The sequence below is a fragment of the Gopherus evgoodei genome, chromosome 1 (assembly GCF_007399415.2).
Source record: "Gopherus evgoodei ecotype Sinaloan lineage chromosome 1, rGopEvg1_v1.p, whole genome shotgun sequence".
Taxonomy (NCBI): Eukaryota; Metazoa; Chordata; order Testudines; family Testudinidae; genus Gopherus; species Gopherus evgoodei.
Genome location: NC_044322.1, coordinates 40,266,544 through 40,284,764, shown reverse-complemented (window position 1 = coordinate 40,284,764; position 18,221 = coordinate 40,266,544). Strand labels below are relative to the sequence as shown.

At 44.2% G+C, this 18,221-nt stretch overlaps 1 protein-coding gene across 2 annotated transcripts in view; it reads left to right on the top strand.

The window, feature by feature from the left end:
• Positions 1-18,221, top strand: part of ATP8A2 (ATPase phospholipid transporting 8A2) — a 591,777-nt gene that overhangs the window by 78,306 nt on the left and 495,250 nt on the right. For both annotated transcript variants that reach the window (XM_030562288.1, XM_030562284.1), the window contains exons 8-11: positions 5,401-5,470; positions 9,459-9,586; positions 11,967-12,078; positions 14,155-14,320. In XM_030562288.1, the coding sequence (XP_030418148.1) occupies positions 5,401-5,470; positions 9,459-9,586; positions 11,967-12,078; positions 14,155-14,320 (476 nt within the window). The remainder of the gene's footprint in view (positions 1-5,400; positions 5,471-9,458; positions 9,587-11,966; positions 12,079-14,154; positions 14,321-18,221) is intronic.

The window sequence follows — 18,221 nt, the reverse complement described above, 5'->3', positions numbered from 1 at the left end:
CCCAATACTTTAGTTTTATCGTGAGGTAAATTCACTGAGGACAAGGGGAGTATAGAGCTGTTCAGCTCATGATATAACTTGTCCTCACTGTGTTTTTTACCTCAGGACTTCTCCTGTATGTTACTCACCCCAAGGTATAAAACACACCCTTTTTAACAGTGAAGACAAGCCTTCAGAGGATTTTGCAGCCAAGTGATTTTTGGTGGTGAGCAAAAGAACTTGTCTTTAGTTTTGTTTCCTTATATTAATTCAACAGAAAAAAATTCCAGCAAGTTTCCCCCACACTTGATGCCCTGCCCCCAAGTACTTGTGCTGCCTTCTTCCACTGCAGAGTTAACTGGAGTTATGTATGCTCAAGTTACTTCACTTGAGTTAGCCTTGCTTGAGAGAAAGCAGTCACACTGCAGAATAACATTTGAGCTGCTGTGTCCACTGCTCTGGTGCTTCACTTATTCATGTGTGTCACTAAAGTCTAGTCTACAGTACAAACGTATCCACACCCTGGGCAACCTAGTTATACGAACTTAACCCCTGCTGTAGACAGTGCGAAGGCTTCTCTTGTTGACATAGCTACCACCTCTCTGAGAGGTGGAGCATCTACGCTGATGGGAGAAACTCTTCTTTTGGTACCGGTAGCATCTTCACTAAGTGCCGCAGCACTGTACGTGTAGACAAGCCCTGGGACTTCTGGGGCCATATCTCATGGATCTTTGCACTGCAGTTAGATGAGCTGCTCTGTAAATTCTTTCTTAGTACATTATGGGAGAATTTGTCTGTCCTCTCTGGGTGCATGGGAGCAGGGCCGGCTTTAGCAAGTGTGGGGCTAGATTCATACTCACCCGGCTGCGCTCCAGGTCTTTGGGGGCACTCAAGGACCTGCTGCTGAAGACCCGGAGCGATTGAAGGGCCCACTGCTGAAAGGCCACCGAAGACCCCCCGGAGCACCGCCGGGTGAGTAAAAATTAAAAAGACGCCGAGCCCGATTCCAGGGAATCGTGCAAATCAGCCTAAAGCCGGTCCTGCATGGCAGAGAATTGTGAGAAGGCATTGGAGGACTGTCAGCACTCGAGTGGAACTAGCTTGTGGCCACACTCTAGAGTGGTCATGCTAGCCTGGGTTGGCTTTAGGCCTATTCCACCAATTCCCCCGAATTGGGCTCCGTGCCTAAGAGGGCCCCGCACTCAGTGAGAATCCCTTCCATGGCTAGAGGCGCCTTTTTAATTTTTACTCACCCGGTGGCGCTCCGGGTCTTCAGCAGCACGTCCTTCAGTGCCACTGAAGACCTGGAGCGAGTGAAGGGCTTGCCACTGAAGTGCCACCAAAGATTTGGAGCACCGTCCGGTGAGTACAAGCCCCACAGGTTTTTTTACGTGGTTTTTTTTTTCCAGTAATTCAAAACTGTTCGAATTGGGCCCTGCAGCTCCTAAAGCCGGCCCTGATGCTAGCATCTGCTGAGTTGCGCGCTCTGAAGTTTTAGCTTGTACCCCCTGATGGGCCAGCCAACTTGTGTTTAAAAGCACCACCACACTTGAGTTAGGCGCGACATTTGAGTTATAATTTGAGTTAACTTTGCAGCGAAGACAAACCCCAAGACTGCAGGTCTTATCTTCACTATCCAAACATCGAACCAGGGGTCTTGTGGGTGTTCTCCTTTTCTCTAACTAGCAATAACCACGGGTCACCCTGATCCCCAGGCCCTGAAATTCCCTCCTGGAGAGGGAAACAGATTACTAACTTTCTGAGAAATGTCTTTTCTGAGCTATTGGCCTACATTTCCTGCAGTGCCCTCACTTACTGTCTCATTCTTGTGTCACCAAGAGAAGCAGTGTCTCTGGTGGAGATAGATAGCAAAAGGTAAAAATGAAGATCTGAAATTTCAAGTGACTAGAGTTTTGGTGTGCTGCAGTTTTAGGGTGCCCAATTGAAATTCCATCAGTTTTCCTGAGGGTGCTCAGTAAGTCTGAAAAATATTGTCCCTTTACTCATGACTTTGAGCACCCAAAATCTGAAGTACTTCAAATACCTAGTTGGTTCTAGGATTTAGGTCAAAATTTAAAAATAAGATTTATTTAAATAAAAGCCCACAATTATTATTGATTATTTATTACTAGCCAAGTGACTCCCAAATTTAAGTGCAGGTTGGGGATACAACCACACTCTAATCAGAATGGCAATTTCCAGTTTTGAGGGATACTCATTCCATTTTGGGATTTCTCCCCCAACATTTTATATTTAAACTTTCTTTCCCACTTACCTGCTTCATTGGGGTTTAGTTCTTAAGCTACGCGGGCCAAATTATTCTGTCAGTACCACCCTAATAACGCCACTGATGTCAGTGAGGTTACACTGGTATAGTTGAGGGCATAATTTGGTCCTGCATGTGCTGTTTAATTTACAAAATGCTTTGCTTTTAGTACTGGCCATTTCTGTTGTGATTTTGCTTTTACCATGGTAGCTTTGTTATGTACATAACGCTTCTTTGAGATGGTAATAATAATAAAATAGCCCTCAGTTCACCAGAAAGCTTTGCATGCTCTGCAAGGATGGATTGTTTGATTTGTATATGGTATGTGCTGTATTAAGGTATCGTGTGCCACATGTGTACAGGTATATTGTTTTGACTGATAAAATTAAATTAAGGAGTCATTGTCTATTATTTTGATTATTCACATAAAGATTACATCAAGGGATCTTACAGACAGCAGAAATTCTTAAGGCAGAAAAAAAGACCAAAAACAATTAAAGATCATAGTTGGATCTCATTTGCACTGGGTATAAGAGGCATTTTCAGGTACCTATACAGATAGAGGGGAAGGGATAACTTAGTGGTTTGAGCACTGGCCTGCTATTCCCAGCATTGTGAGTTTGATCCTTGAGGGGGCCATTTAGGGATCTGGGCCAAAAATTGGGGAATGGTCCTGCTTTGAGCAAGAGGGTTGGACTAGATAATCTCCTGAGGTCCCTTCTAACCCTGATATTCTATGTGAAGAACTGTGTGTAAAACTTTCTTGGCCTGTGATATAAGTGCTGCATCTCATCCGCTATCTAGATTGCAGTGTATTTGCTGTTCATAATACAACCAAAAATATGGACCATAGTGGTTTTTGTACAGTAACTCCTCACTTAAAGTCATCCTGGTTAATGTCATTTTGATAAGTTGCTGATCAGTTAGGGAACATGCTTCTTTAAAGTTGTGAAATGCTCCCTTTTAACATCTTTGGCAGCTACCTGTTTTGTCCAGTGCTTGCAGGAAGAGCAGCCCATTACAGCTAGCTGGTGGGTGGTTGGAACCAGAGTGGATCAGCAGCTGCCCTATCGGCTCCCCTAAGCTCCCTGTGCAGCAGCTGCCTGCAGTTCACCTGTGTCCCTCCTGCCCTCTGCCATGTGCTGCTCCTGCCCTCTGCCTTGGAGCTGCTCCCAGAGACTCCTGCTTGCTGTACAGGAGGAGGGGAGAAGAGGAGGGCTAATGTAAGGGTGTCTCCCCCTCCCCACTGCTCCTGCACCCCACTTACCTTATCTTCTATAGAGCAAGGGGGACACACGACAGAGGGAGCTTCCAGGCAGTAGCTGCCATCTGAGGAGGTCTCAGCAAGCTGATTTAATTAACAGGGCAGTGTACTTAAGCCTGGGGTCAGCTACTTAAAGGGGAAATGTGCATTTTTTTTCTCACACACAGGGTGTGTGTCTCTGTCTGCCCTCCCTCCTTTTCTGCTGCCTCCTAGAATGTGAGAGTTAACCCTTGAAGGCTCAGTCAATTGCTAGTTCATTTAGCAGTGAGGCATTCCCTGGGAAATATCCCACCCTCTGACTCCTCCACCGCAACCAAGCTTCACAATCATCATCACTGTGTACCAGTATTAAATTGTTTGTTTAAAATTTATACTCTCTCTCTTTCTCTCTCTGTGTGTGTGTATATATATATATATATACACACATACACATAGTGTTTTGTCTGGTGAAAAAAAATTTCCCTGGAACCTAACCCCCTCATTTACATTAATTCTTATGGGGAAATTACATTCTGTTAACATCGTTTCACTTAGTCGCATTTTTCAGGAACATAACTACAACATTAAGTGAGGAGTTCCTGTATTAGAGTCTGTAGCATCCATTGGATTTGATCTTAGTTTGCCCATATGTGTGAAGCTGGGAACCTGTGTGCCAACTGCCATTGCTATCTGACTTCTAAAAGAAAATGTATTTCTCTGGATACCACATATATATCTGTGTATATGGCTAGATCTGCATATCTGCATCTGTCTGGCATTCAGGTGTCTGGCCGTCAGGAAAATGGCAGCAATACAAGGATTAATTTAAATCTGATTGCTTCAGGAGGTATAGAACAGCATCTCAATATATTGAAAGTAGTCTGCAAAGACTGGAAGATGAAATGCATATCTGGGTCCAAGTAGGCAGTGAATTCCTTCATTGTGATACATAGCCATAAGTGAGGATGTCTTTTTAAAAGATACACTCTAGGAATTATTGTGGAGGAGTTCTGTCTTGTGCTATAAAGGAGATCAGATGGTCATAATGGTCCCTTCAGGCCTTGAAATCTATGAATTTATGAACTACAGGGCATGATAAGTGGGTACAAACTCTGGGGAAGATTCTAATTCTCCTCGGATAGACTATTCCAGCTAGAAAGAGCAGTAATTTCTGTAAGACAGGGTTGTGTGGGGATGTAGGGGCACAAACACTCTAGTAGACCACACTCCTTGAGTCTAACCCTGGTTCCAGAATACCTCTTTGTGGCTCCAACCACAGGACACCTGCAGAGTAGCCTCTGCACGTTTGCGGGGAACTAGAATCAGGAAGGTGGAACATTAACATCTTCTGCTGTCCTTACAGCCAAGGCTTTTTGGTAGGTTGTATGAGCAGCCTATAGCCAGATTTGGCTCTATGGGGAAAAAAGATATGAAGGGAGCTGGTGCCTAACTGTCCTCTGCACTTTGAAAACCTCCCCTGTTTTAATGTTGCTATGATTTTCTAGCATTCTTGCTCAACAAATTTGAGGAAGAAAAATTCTAGAAGGAGAATTTGTCAAAAGTGAAACAGTTGAGTTATTAAATAATGTGAAGAATTGAAGCAGAGGTTCTTTAATATTTTCTAGAAATGATGTGTACTTATGTTAAAGCTCCTTGTTTTTGCTGGATAGCATCTGTACTGATTCAGATAGAAGTGTTCTTTTAAGAAATCATTTAAGTCATTTTTACGTTAAGTAATTTTAAAAGGGATTTTTAAAAAATGGCACTCTGTCATTCACCCTCAGAATTTAACTTTTTGCCATATCATGTACCGAGAATAGTTATAGTTGGGTACTTTCAAAGCACAAGTAAGGCTCAATGTAATTGTTTTATGAAATGTTTAATCATGAAAATTTTACTGTGCTTTCTGCAGTGAACCTCAGGCAATGTGCTATATTGAAACGTCTAATCTTGATGGGGAGACTAATCTTAAAATACGACAGGTAAAATCACATTTATTTTGTTAAGTGTTTAATGTTAACTAGGAAGTCTTGTTTAGCAGTTAGGAAAGAGATTTGGATGTGAGGAGATCTGGATTCTAAATGCAGCTGCACAGCTCTTGACTAGTTACTTAGGCTCTCGCTGCCAGTTTCTGCATCTGTTGAATGGAGGTGATAATAATTGCTATACAGATTTGTTGAGAGACTAAATTAAAGAGGTATGTTCCTATGGATTTAAACATGGGAATGGACATCAGGAAGATCCTGGCTATGAAGCTTATGTCTAGTGTGACCTTCAAAAAAATATTTAACTTCTCTGCCTCACTCCCCCCCCCCCCCCCCCCGCTAATAACAGCAGTATTATTCCCAGGGCTGCTGTAATTACATGCTTGTTAAGTGCCTTAAACATGAATTTACTCTCTCTTGATCTGACAGGACCTGCATTTGATGACCTTCAGGTCATGTTGCAAAGCGTATGGGCCTGATTCTCATTGACACGGAGGCTGCCTTATACCACCCCGGCAGCGTAAATACACCGTTAAAAAGTGTGAATTAGATGTATCCATTTCAAGGCTCCTTTACGCTGCTGGAGAGGTGTAAAGGTGGATCAGGGCCTGTGTATTTATCCTGCTTTCTCCGACTCGTTAGTATGAGCACCTCAGTCTTTGGGTGGGGAGCAGCATGGAGCTGAGATTGGTACTTTTGTGTGAGTAAAAAGAATTAAGTGAGACTCTTATGCACATCCTACTTAAGGGGATCCCCGTAATCACAAAGACAGAGGCCAAGCTCCCACCATCCTCCTGCCCATCCCCAGCATCCCCTGCAGTGGTTTATCAGAGCTGATGCAGAACCCTTGGAGCGTGGCGTCCCTTTACATGCCCTCTCCATACCTCGTGCAGCATGGATACAATGGCTGTTCTGTACCGGGGGCGTCAGTCATGTTGTGCCCGTGATAAACTTCACCCAGAAGGGCAAATATATCTGTAAAATATAAGAGAATGTTTAGACGTGAGAAAATAAGTTTGTATTTTAAATGTTTGGGGAATGTAAAGTTATCAGAGAAGGGGAGTTAGAGATTCTCCTCTTACTCACCCTGGTGTCAATTGGGAGTAACTCCATTTAGTCACTGCAGCTGCTCAAATCTAAAACTAGTGTGCGAGGAGAATCAGGGCATTGAGCACATTAAGATGCAATTGCATGTGATTGCAGCATACCCCTGACAGTATCAAAGCAGCACTTGGAAACCTGTGTACTTCACTGCCAGAGGCTTAACAAATCAAAGAAACCGTTATGGTTTACTAAAGGAACTATCAAAAGTAGGAAAGTGCTGGATTTCAAGCACAATAAGCCGTGACAAGTGTATTTGAAATACCACAATTTGATTATTACACACTATGCTTGTGGTCAGAGTTGGAATTTAGCTGCCCCAAGTAGAGACCCAGTTTTGTGGACACTGCTCTTCATTTATAAGAGGTGCAAGATATAATGTGTTCCTCCCGGGGTGCCACCTGGAACTGGGATACCACTGAGCCCTCTGACTCACCAACCTGGGCTCTCTCTAACCCTGTGCTGCTGTGACAAGCTGCAGACCCACTACTTGTCCTACACTTCCACCAGCATTCACACAGGCAGGGATGCACCCAGCTGCAGTTACATGGAGGCTGAGCACCCACTGCATGAACCAACAATAGAGAGGCTACAGCCAAAACAACCACCAACTTCCCAGCCTAGGACCCCAGGGCTGTACCTTCCTGCCCTGGTCAAAACCCCAACCAGTATGAATTGATTTTCCAGTTCGGCTCTCTCATTGGGGAGAGGAAATGCAACAGCCTTTGCCCATTGAGCTAAGATTTCAAAGCACTTCATTCAAGGTCACTGACTTTAAAGCAAAGACAAGTTTATTAACTACAAAAGGTAGATTTTAAGTGATAGCAAACAGATCAAAGCAGCTTACCTAGTAGATAAACAAAAACTCAAACTAAATTTAACATATGAGAATAGAGGTTGGCAACCTTTCAGAAGTGTTGTGCAGAGTTTTCATTTATTCACTCTAATTTAAGGTTTTGTGTGCCAGTAATGCATTTTAACGTTTTTAGGAGGTTTCTTTCTATGTCTATAATATATAACTAAACTATTGTTATATGTAAAGTAAATAAGGTTTTTAAAATGTATAAAAAGCTTCATTTAAAATTAAATTAAAATGCAGAGACCCTCGGACTAGTGGCCAGGACCAGGACAGTGTGAGTGCCACTGAAAATCAGCTCACGTGCCGCCTTTGGCACGCGTGCCATAGGTTGCCTACCCCTGTACTAGAAGGATAGGATTTGATTTAACAATCTCTCACCCTGACTGATGGTACAAGCAGGCTTGCAAGTTCTCAAGGCACAAGCTGCACTTGCTTCGGATCCCCACCCCAGTTCCAAGTCCTTTTGCTTAGGAACTTCTTTTAGATGTTCAGTTGTGGGGGAGTGAAGAACAACAGATGATGTCACTCCCCGCCTTATATAGCTTTAGCATATGGCAGGAACCCTTTGTCCCAAACTCAATTTGTGGAAAAACACTGGTATCCAAGATGAAATTCCATGTCATGTGGCCTGGTCACATGCCCTTGCATACCTTGCTGAGTCATAGCAGCCATTACTTACAGATTGTCTGGTGCATTCTCAGGAAGGCTCACCAGGTGGAGCATAAGCTTCTCCTAAAGCCTGTTGTTTTTCCTAATGGCCCATTACCTTGAATAGGCCCTTCATAGCTGACTATCTATCTGGAAGCATTTTGCCTAGTGGGTGTCACTCAGGTGTGATTACATGTGAAATACAGATACACAGTCAATATTCATAACTTATGATACAAAAATGATACATGCATACAGATATGATAATCATATTTAGCAAATCATAACTTTTCCAATGACAGCTCACATGACCCATCTTGTACAAAATGCATCATAATAATGCCATTATAACTTACAATTCATATTTGAAAACATTTATATTTGCCTCTATTTTAATTTTGTTTGCGAAAATGTGATTGTATCTACAGTCTGATACCAAGGACACTAGTCTGGAGTGGAATCCTCTGCAGATTTTATTTATATATAGGTCACTGCATTTAAAAAATGTGGACCTGATTCTCCAACTGCCTTACAACGTGGAGTCTCACTTGAGCAAACAAGATGGAAAATGGGTTTATGGCAGTGATTTACACTCACTTTCCACTCTCTTCACTCAGGGGTAACTTATGACACTAGGGAAAAAACAGTGAAGAATCAGGCATGTGTTTTCTAAATTTCAGAAAATTGCATACTGAGTGCAATAGGATGGGGGAGCTGCAAAGGAGCTGGATGCAGTTTAAGTCAAAACTGGATGTGTTCATGAAAGAGATGCTCTAGGAATTATTTTTGGGAAATTCTGTAACTTGTGGTATACAGGGGGGCAGACTAGATAACAATGATCCCTTCTGGCTTTGAAATCTATTAATCTGTGGTGAGTTAGCAATCAGCCCTGAGCAAGGGCAGAGCATGGTTGTACTGCCCCAGGAGCAGCCTAGGAGGGAGTGTGTGACTTAGCATACATGTGTCAATAAGCTACATTGTCCCATGTGGGAGGAGGGCAGAACCAAAGCTGCTCTCGTTCCTTGTTTCTTCCTGCTCCCTCCTGCCCACATGTGCCACGTGGGGGAGCATAACAGTTCTGTGAAGCCTGTTTTCCGTCCAGCACTATGAATGATTGTAGAGGCAGCTAGCACAAGCTAGTAAGGAAGTGCCTTATGTCACTTTACTGCCTTGAGCGACCATGCAAGCTAGGGCAAAATCTAGTCCTTATTAAGTAAATCCCATAAGCAGCAGAAGAAGCTCGAGTACTAAGTTAATGTACTAAGCTATGCCTCTGTCTTTCATTTGTTGGGATACATTATAGAACAACATGTGGAAAATTAAACTAACAAGAAAAGTTGATTTGACAGGCATCTCCTCTGGCTTGGTCTCTTGCAGGGGTTGACTCAAACTGCTAATCTGCAGTCGAGAGAAGACTTGATGAAAGTGTCTGGGAAGATAGAATGTGAAGGACCCAACCGTCACCTCTATGACTTCGTTGGAAACTTGCGCTTAGATGGCCAAAGGTATCAACTTCACTGAAAAATGACAGTTGTCTTCTGTTAAGAAATATGTTTTATGTGTATGTGTGCACCGTGGCTTCTTTGGCAACATAGAAAGAACATAAAAGTATTTCTATGGGTGACTGCTAACTGGTGTCAGCTAGTGTAAAATGATGTAGCTCTATTGACTTCAATGGACAGTCTTTATCTTAAGTAGTAGAGGCCTGTTAGTTCTGGAATTAGAGGACCTGGGTTCAGTGTTCCCCCTAATTCTTCACACCCATGTGCGGAATTAAGTTTGTTATATGTACCAATATGGAGGTGATGTGTGACACGTCACCTTCATATCGGTGCACATAACAAAATTCATGTGGTGGGGTGAGGGACAGCTTTACGAATGGTAGGGCCCGATTGGAATACCTGGTGGCAGTCCGGGGCTTCGGCGGCACTTCAGTGACGGGGGATCCATTCTGGATCTTCTGCAGCACTGAAGGACCCCCTGCCGCCGAAATGCCGCCAAAGACCCGGAGCAGACCCCGCCACCAAATGAGTAAAAAAATAAAAAAGACACCTAAGGCGTGGGGCCCTCTTAGGTGTGGGCGCGGGGCCCCATTCCGGGAATTGGCTTAAAGCTGGCCCTGGGTGGGGATGGGCCTAAAGGGTTCGGAGTGCGGAAGGGGTCTCAGGGCTGGGGCAGAGGGTTGAGGTACAGGGGTGTGAGGGCTCCGGCTGGGGGTGTGGGCTCTTGGGTGGGGCCGTTAATGAGGAGTTTGGGGTGCAGGAGGGGCTCCGAGGCTACGGCGGGGAGAGAGGACTCTCCCCAGCTCTCTCTCCCCATGGCAGCACCTGGGCTGGGGGAGAGAGGCGCCTCTCCCTGATGCAGCAGCTCTGGGGCTGGGGCTGCAGGATAGATGCCCTCTCCTGGCCCCCACAGGTCTGGGCTGGGGCTGGGGCTGGGTTCAGGGAGGGGAACCCCGGCTACGACTGGGTTCTGGCAGGGCTGCCTGTGTTCAGGGCTGGGCTGGGCTGCCTGGATTTGGCCCAGGGAAAGGGTGCCCCAACCGTGGCAGGTCTGGGCTGCGGCATAGTTGGGGTCGGAGGGGCCGTCCTGGCTGTGGCAGGTTGGAGATCAGGCTAGGCTGGGGCTGGGGGAGGGGCACCCCTCCCCGGCCAGGGCCGCCCGGGGGGGGATAAGAGGGGCAATTTGCCCCAGCCCCACAGAGGCCCCCAAAAGCATATAGTATTCTGTAGTATTGCAACTTTTTTTTATGGAAGAGGCCCCTGAAATTGTTTTGCCCCAGGCCCCTTGAATCCTCTGGGCAGGCCTGCCCCCGGCCACAGCAGGTCCCTCCCCCCAGGCGGGTTCCCTGAGCGCCTGTGCCGCACTAAATAGGCTGCTACTCAGATGTGTAGCTTGCAGAGAATCTAGTCAGAATTCCTGTCCCACCTTTGCAAATTATGATTGTTTATTATGAGAGAAGTAATAGCCCGTACATAGTTGAGCTTGCAACCACAGTTTCTTTCTAAGGGTAATTTAGATCCCTCTTGTAACTCTTAAAAGAAAAAGTTTCCTGCTTCAGTTGTATGAATTCAAGTATTATAATCCATAGAAATTAAAGTGCTTCAAAAAGAAGGGGAAGTGTCATTATGCTCATTTTATAGGTGGGGAAACTAAGGCCTGGTCTACACTAGAAAATTGTCAGTTTAACTACGTCGCTCAGAGGTGTGAAAAATCCACCTCTCTGACCAGTGTAGTTAAGCTTACCTAAGCCCCAGTGCAGACAGTGCTAGATTGATGGGAGAATTCTTCCATTGACCAAACTACTCGCCTGTCGGGGAAGCGGATTACCTACAGTGATGGGAGAACCCCTCCCATCAGCACAGATAGTTTCTACATTGAAGCACAGCAATTCAGCTGTGTTGCTGTAGCATTTCAAGTGTAGATGCCCTCAGGCGCAGAGAGATGAAATGCCTTGCCCCAGGTAACACAGCAGACTAGTGGCAGAGTTGAGACTAGCACCTGACTCCCCTCTGACAGTCCACTGGATCCTGCTCATGTTATTTAGGGCAGTCTAGAGGCTGTTCTATTATATGCTGGATGCCAAACTGAACTGTAGCCAGTTCCTTTGCAGCTCCCTGACCTTGCTGCACTGTGCAGAGACTGGAACACAGTCAAGGAGTGAACTCAATGTATTTGTTTATGAGCAGTGGCAGATTTATGCTGGAGGTCCCTAAATATTCATTTCCTTCAAAGTGCTGGGTTTTGTGAATGATATGAAAAGGGACTAATCAAGAAAAGAAATGTGTGTTCTTATAATGGAAAATAACTTTCTTGAATAGTTAGAGTATCTTCATAGTAATTTCAAATATCTGTACTTATTTTTAATTTGTTCTTGGCTTCTAGTCCGGTTCCCATTGGGCCTGACCAGATCTTGCTGAGAGGTGCACAGCTTAGAAACACCCAATGGGTCCTAGGAATTGTTGTGTACACAGGACATGACACAAAGCTCATGCAGGTAAAATGGATTGGAAATAATATCTCGTGTGTGTTTTGTTGGAAATCGGTATTCTCTATTTCTGTATTCTGCCTATCCTTATGAGTTGATTATGCAAAATGAAGTGTTGGTCATTGTATTTGTAATGCAGTAGCATCCAGAAGCCTCAAGTGAGATTGGAACTCCACAGTGCTGGGTGCAGTGTGTGCTCTTAGTACCTGCTAGGAGGCACTTGCAACATACATTTTTTACATGATGAAGTTTAAGATTTTGTCATAGTTATTTTTAGTAAAAGTCACAGACAGGTCACAGTCAATACACAATAATTCATGGAAGCCTGAGCCCTGCTACCCAAATGGGGGTGGGAAGTGACAGCTTGAGCCCCACTGCCCAGGACTCACCGTGCCACAAAAGGCTGATGGCCTCGGCTCATGGAGCTGACAGTTGAAGTCCCATTGCCTGGGGCCGAAATCACGGAGATCACCAAAAATCATGGAACCTATGACCTCCATGACAGACTCATATCCTTATACATGCTATGTAGTACTAATTCTTTTAAATCTAAATTTAAGTAAGTGCCATTGCAGCCTTCCCAGAGCACATGGTAATGCAAGCTTTTCCATGACTCTCACGCAGAATAGAGAAGTAAAGTAACAAGGAGAAGTAATGTCAACTGTGACTCTGCAGTACACCCCTGGTCACTTTCTGGAACAAGCAATCTTCTGTGGGCTGTAATCTTGGAAGAAATTATCTATTTCTAGAACAATAAATCCAGTTAAAATCTTTCCATGCATTAATAAATGCCCTGATCCTGCAAGTAGTTCTGTTCAGCCAGGTTCCATCAGACTTTAGTTCGGCTCTTTTAAATTTTAAGGCTGTAAAAGAGAGCTATACTTGGCTGCCGTTGAACTGTGTCTAAAAACTTGCAGTGCACAAGAGCAGAGAGGAGGATTTAGGGAGCATTTTCCCCCTTAGAGCCCTGTGCAGAAACTAGAGAAAATTGCAATCCTTGCATTCTTTTGAGGGCAGTAACTGCTGCTCTCTAGTTGTGTTCCCCTGGGAGCTAGACTAGGGGTGGGCAGACTCTGGCCTGGGGGCTGCATCTGGCCCTCCAGGCATTTTAATCCAGACCTTGAGCCCCCGCTGGGGAGCAGGATCTGGGACTTGCCCCACTCTGGTGCTCCAACTGAGGAGTGGGGTCTGGGGCTTGTCCCGCTCTGCGCAGTTCCTAGAAGCAGTGGCAAGTCTCCATTCTGGCTCCTACACATAGGGGCAGCTAGGGGGCTCTGCACACTGCTCCCACCCCAGGTGCTGGCCCTGCAGCTCCCATTGGCCAGGAACTGCAGCTAATAGGACTTGCAGGGGTGGTGCCTGCAGACAGGGCAGCGCGCAGAGCCGCCTGGTTGTGCCTCTGCTGCTTGAGGTAAGCACCACCTGAAGCCTGCACCCCTGACCCCCTCCTGCACCCCAATCCCCTGTCCCATTCCTGGTTCCAGCCCAGAGCACCCTCCTGCACCCTGAACTCCTCATTCCTGGTGCCACCCCAGAGCCTGCACCCCTAGCCAGAGCCCTCACCCGCTCCTGCACCCCAGCTCCCAATGTAGTGAGCATTCATGGCCTACCATACAATTTCCATACCCAGATACGGCCCTCAGGCCATAAAATTTGCCCACCTCTGAGCTAGACCCTCAGAGGTAGGGATGTGACCTTGTTCTTACCTGCCTTGGCCATCAGAGTGGGATGAATAGGCTGGAGGGAGTATGCTGAGCCCCCAGAAGAGATTGAGCGTAGTACATGTCACCTATGTCTGACTCACAACAGTAGTCTGTGTATGTGTGTAGTACCACCATAGTGGCTAGGGGCCCTAGTCATAGACTTTGCATAAATAAAATATTTAACTGGCTGGGGATGGAGTTTGAGAACAAAGTAGCTAAGTTCACAGTTTTAGGACTGAAAATTAACTGTGCACAGAAGAACTAAGGAGAACAGTCCCATCTTTGTAGTTATTGTAATATTATTTAGCAGTTTTTCTCACCATTTGCTGTTGTTATTGCCATACTTAAACCAATTCTCAAGACTGTTTCTGCTTTTGTTCAGAATTCAACCAAAGCCCCTTTGAAGAGGTCAAATGTGGAGAAGGTGACCAACATGCAGATTCTGGTTTTATTCTGCATCCTTCTGGTCATGGCCCTTGTGAGTTCTGTGGGTGCCTTTCTATGGAACAGAACACACGGCGAAGTCATCTGGTACCTTGGCTCAAATGGTGAGAGTTTGATTGCAGGTGGCCCATTGTCTGTGTTAAAACAGTGAGAGCTCATAACGTTTGAGGATTCTACAGAGCATGCCAGGCCATTTACCTTTGCCAAATAAATGCAGAAAGGAGGCCCATAAATAAAAATCAAAGCCAGCAGCTAACTTTATTTAACAATGTATTCTAGAAACACACTTCAGTAACTGCGGAGCCTAGCTTGCCTGTGAATGTGCTGTTGAGGGTTGCAAGATGTTCCCCTGTCCCAAGGTCTGAGAATGCTGCTAGGCAGCTGTCCAAAAATAAAGGGGGATCATAGACTATCGGGGTTGGAAAGGACCTCAGGAGGTCATCTAGTCCAACCCCTTGCTCAAAGCAGGACCAATCCCCAGACAGCTTTTTACCCCAGATCCCTTAATGGCCCCCTCAAGGACTGAACTCACAACCCTGGGTTTAGCAGGCCAATGCTCAAACCACTGATAGAGAGTCAAATGCCAGGTGCCTCATACAGTGGTGCAAAATGCCACTCAAAGATGACCAAAAGGCTCTTTATTTCAGTTATGAAAAATTGTTTGGGGCTGTGTAACTTACTGAATTGGGTACAGGATTTGTGATATCAGCCTCCTTTCTGTCAATCAATCCTTTTGTCTACATACTTCAGTCACAACCTCTTTTCACCAGATCCTAGGCTGGTGGTAATAACTCCACTGACTTTAATTTTATGCTTATTTATGTCAGCTGAGGATCTGTCCCTTTGTGTTTTAGTTAGCCCATCTATTAATTAGAGCGGATGATCTCCTCTATATGGATATCCTGAAGATTAATGTTCACACATTAAGTATTATTGCTGTCTTTGTATTTGCTGGACCAGGATGTTCTAGCTTACCACAGATGGGTAATTTTGCAATTGCAAAACTCTGATCCTGTATAGTGTGTGTGTTTTATTGAAGGACTCCATTTTACTTCCATTTTGCTACCTGTATTTACTTATGAGATTTAATAGTAACACAAAGATACGGATATTGTGAAGACACTTCAAGATAGAATATAAATTAATCTGCAGGAGAGAGATTTTTGGCATTTCAATTTATATTACAGTCAATTACAAAATGTGTCAGACATTGGCTATTGTGTTACTGACACTATCTTAGGATGCAGACCTAAATAAATAAAATGTCACTGGAATTGTGCAAATCTGGTAGTGGTAAAACTGCTGACAATGGCTGAGCTGTCATCTGTTTCAGATGAACTTCAATTATGGTACCTTTACTGAAAAAGATCCAGTCTTTGAGAAGGACTGGAGTGACATTGATAACAGGCTATATAGATCTCAGGACCCATTCTTCATTGAACTAGCTTTGACTTCAGTTTATGGCAATCATGTTTTTTCCATTTTAATCACTGTTACTGCTACTAGAGGTTGTTTTTTTTAAAAAAGTGTTGCCAGATTTAATAAAAATTCTACACATGAAAAATATGAAACACAAGATATGTAAATGACTGGAAGAAGCAGTGATGAAGAGAAACAAATGAAATATGATTTGTAATGGAGAATACTCAAAAGTTATAGGGACTGATCTCATAAACTGGTGTAAATTGAGAATAACTTTGCTGAAATGAATGTAGTATCATTTCTGAAAAACAAGTATAACTGAAGTCAAGATATTGTCTCACCTAGGGAGATGAATTTTCAAAGCAGTCTCATGAGTTACACATCGAACCAGTCATTCTTTCTTATTGTCAGAAAAAGGGAGTCTACTTTATTCTTTCAGAACCAAAACTTCAAACCTGGGTGCCTAACCAGAGTGCCTAATTCTCACAAATGTCTGGGTAGAAAAAAACTTCTTTGCCCACTCAGCTTGTCTCTTGGTTTTCCTTAGAGACTGATTCAAGCTGCAGAAAATTCTTCTCATATCTGGATTTTAAACACTCCCAAATTCAGAAGCATTTGGACCCAGATTTTGGTTCAGCCTGGCATAAATATTGAGCCATTTAAAAATTTAGATTTAAACTAGGTTTCAAAGCTTCTGAGAGTTCAGGAGCGTTCATCTCTGGCTCTCACCTCTGCCTCTTCATTTTTTTCTCAGCTTCATTTGCCTGGATTCTTCAGTTCCCATGCTCTTAAATGACTGTTTTTCTTAAGCTCATTTATACTGGTTAATTCTATGCATTTATTTGAGCAACTTATCTAGCATATTCACTGCTGGTAAAACCATTTTATTTGGATACCTTATTTAGTTTTAATTACACATCTCCTTGATTGTGATCTTTTTTCAGTTCTCACCGGAGTGAATAGTTTACTGAACTTGCCAACACTGGAAGCTATAAATACAGATGTTTGGTGAAAATATTTGGGACACATCTTCTAACTCTGTTGAAATATGTGGAACAAAACCAGCTTTTTGGAGAGGCAGAGTGAAAATGTGCTGCTAGAAATAATATCTGTAACTCTTCAGTGGGGACAGATAGCGTGTATACAGGATTACCAGATCCCTTTGGACTGTAATATGGAATATTGCACTTCTAGTAACCAGCTTACAGAACTAAGAATAAACTCAGTTACTCAGAAATCTGCAGCTTGAGGTCTTCAAACCACAATTTGAGGACTTCAATAACTCAGACATAGGTCAGGGGTTTGTTATAGAAGTGGATGGGTGAGATTCTGTGGCCTGCATTGTGCAGGAGGTCAGACTAGATGATCATAATGGTCCCTTCTGACCTTAAAGTCTATGAGTCTATAAATCTAAATCTCATGTTTCACACAGTGTGCACATAGCACAGCTAGCCTTTCCCCTTTTATGAAGTTGATGTAATATGTGTAGGGCCCTGCCAAATTCACATTCCATTTTGGTTAATTTCATGGCCATAGGATTTTAAAAATTGTAAATTTCATGATTTCAGCTATTTAAATCTGAAATGTCAAGATGTTGTCATTGTAGGGGTCCTGACCCAAAAAGGAGTTGTTGGGGGAGGAGGGTCACAAGGTTATTGTAGGGGAGGTCACGGTACTGCTCCCCTTACTTCTGCGCTGGTGCTGGTGGCTGCTGCCCTCAGAGCTGGGAATCTGGATTTGGTATTGCCACCTTTACTTCTGCGCTGCTTCCTGCAGAGCTGGGCCCTTTGTCAGCAGCTGCCACTCTTCGGCTGCCCAGCTCTGAAGGCAGCAGCGCAGAAGTAAGCGTGGCATGATATGCTGTTGCCACCCTTAGTTCTGCGATGCTGCTGGTGGGGTGCTGCCTTCAGAGCTGGATGCCCGGCTAACTGTCGTCGCTCTCCAGCCACCCAGTTCTGAAGGCAGCGCAGAAGTAAGGATGGCAATATTGTGACCCCCCCCTAAAATAATCCCCTCCAACTCCCTTTTGGGTCAAGACCCCCAATTTGAGAAACATTGGTCTCCCCCATTGGTCTCCCCCATGAAGTCTGTATAGTATAGGGTAAAAGCACACAAAAGATGAAATTTCACAGCGGGGACACCAGATTTCACGGTCCGTGACGCATTTTTCGTGGCCATGAATTTGGTAGGACCGACCCTAAATATGTGTATGTATATATAAATTTAAAAAAACACCTCTACAAGTTCTAGGCACCCTAACGTGTAATTAATATTACAGTAAAACCCAAGCAGCATTAGAATAATGATTCAACAAGGAACTTTGCCAGTCAGCCACCTTTTCACCTCTTTGTCACTCTGGGAAGATTATCCTCAGCCCTTCCCCCAAATGCCCTCAAACAGAAGTGTTTTGCAGTGTGCCTGGAAGGTCACCAGATTCAGGCTATTTTGGATCAAGTAGGGGGGAGCAAATTCAGGAGGTCTTACAGAAGATGCCCTGCCAGCAGCCCCGTCATATATGAATATTTTGTTACAATATTGGGAGAATTTCAAACCAGCTCTGATCTTTTATTGGTATAGAAAATA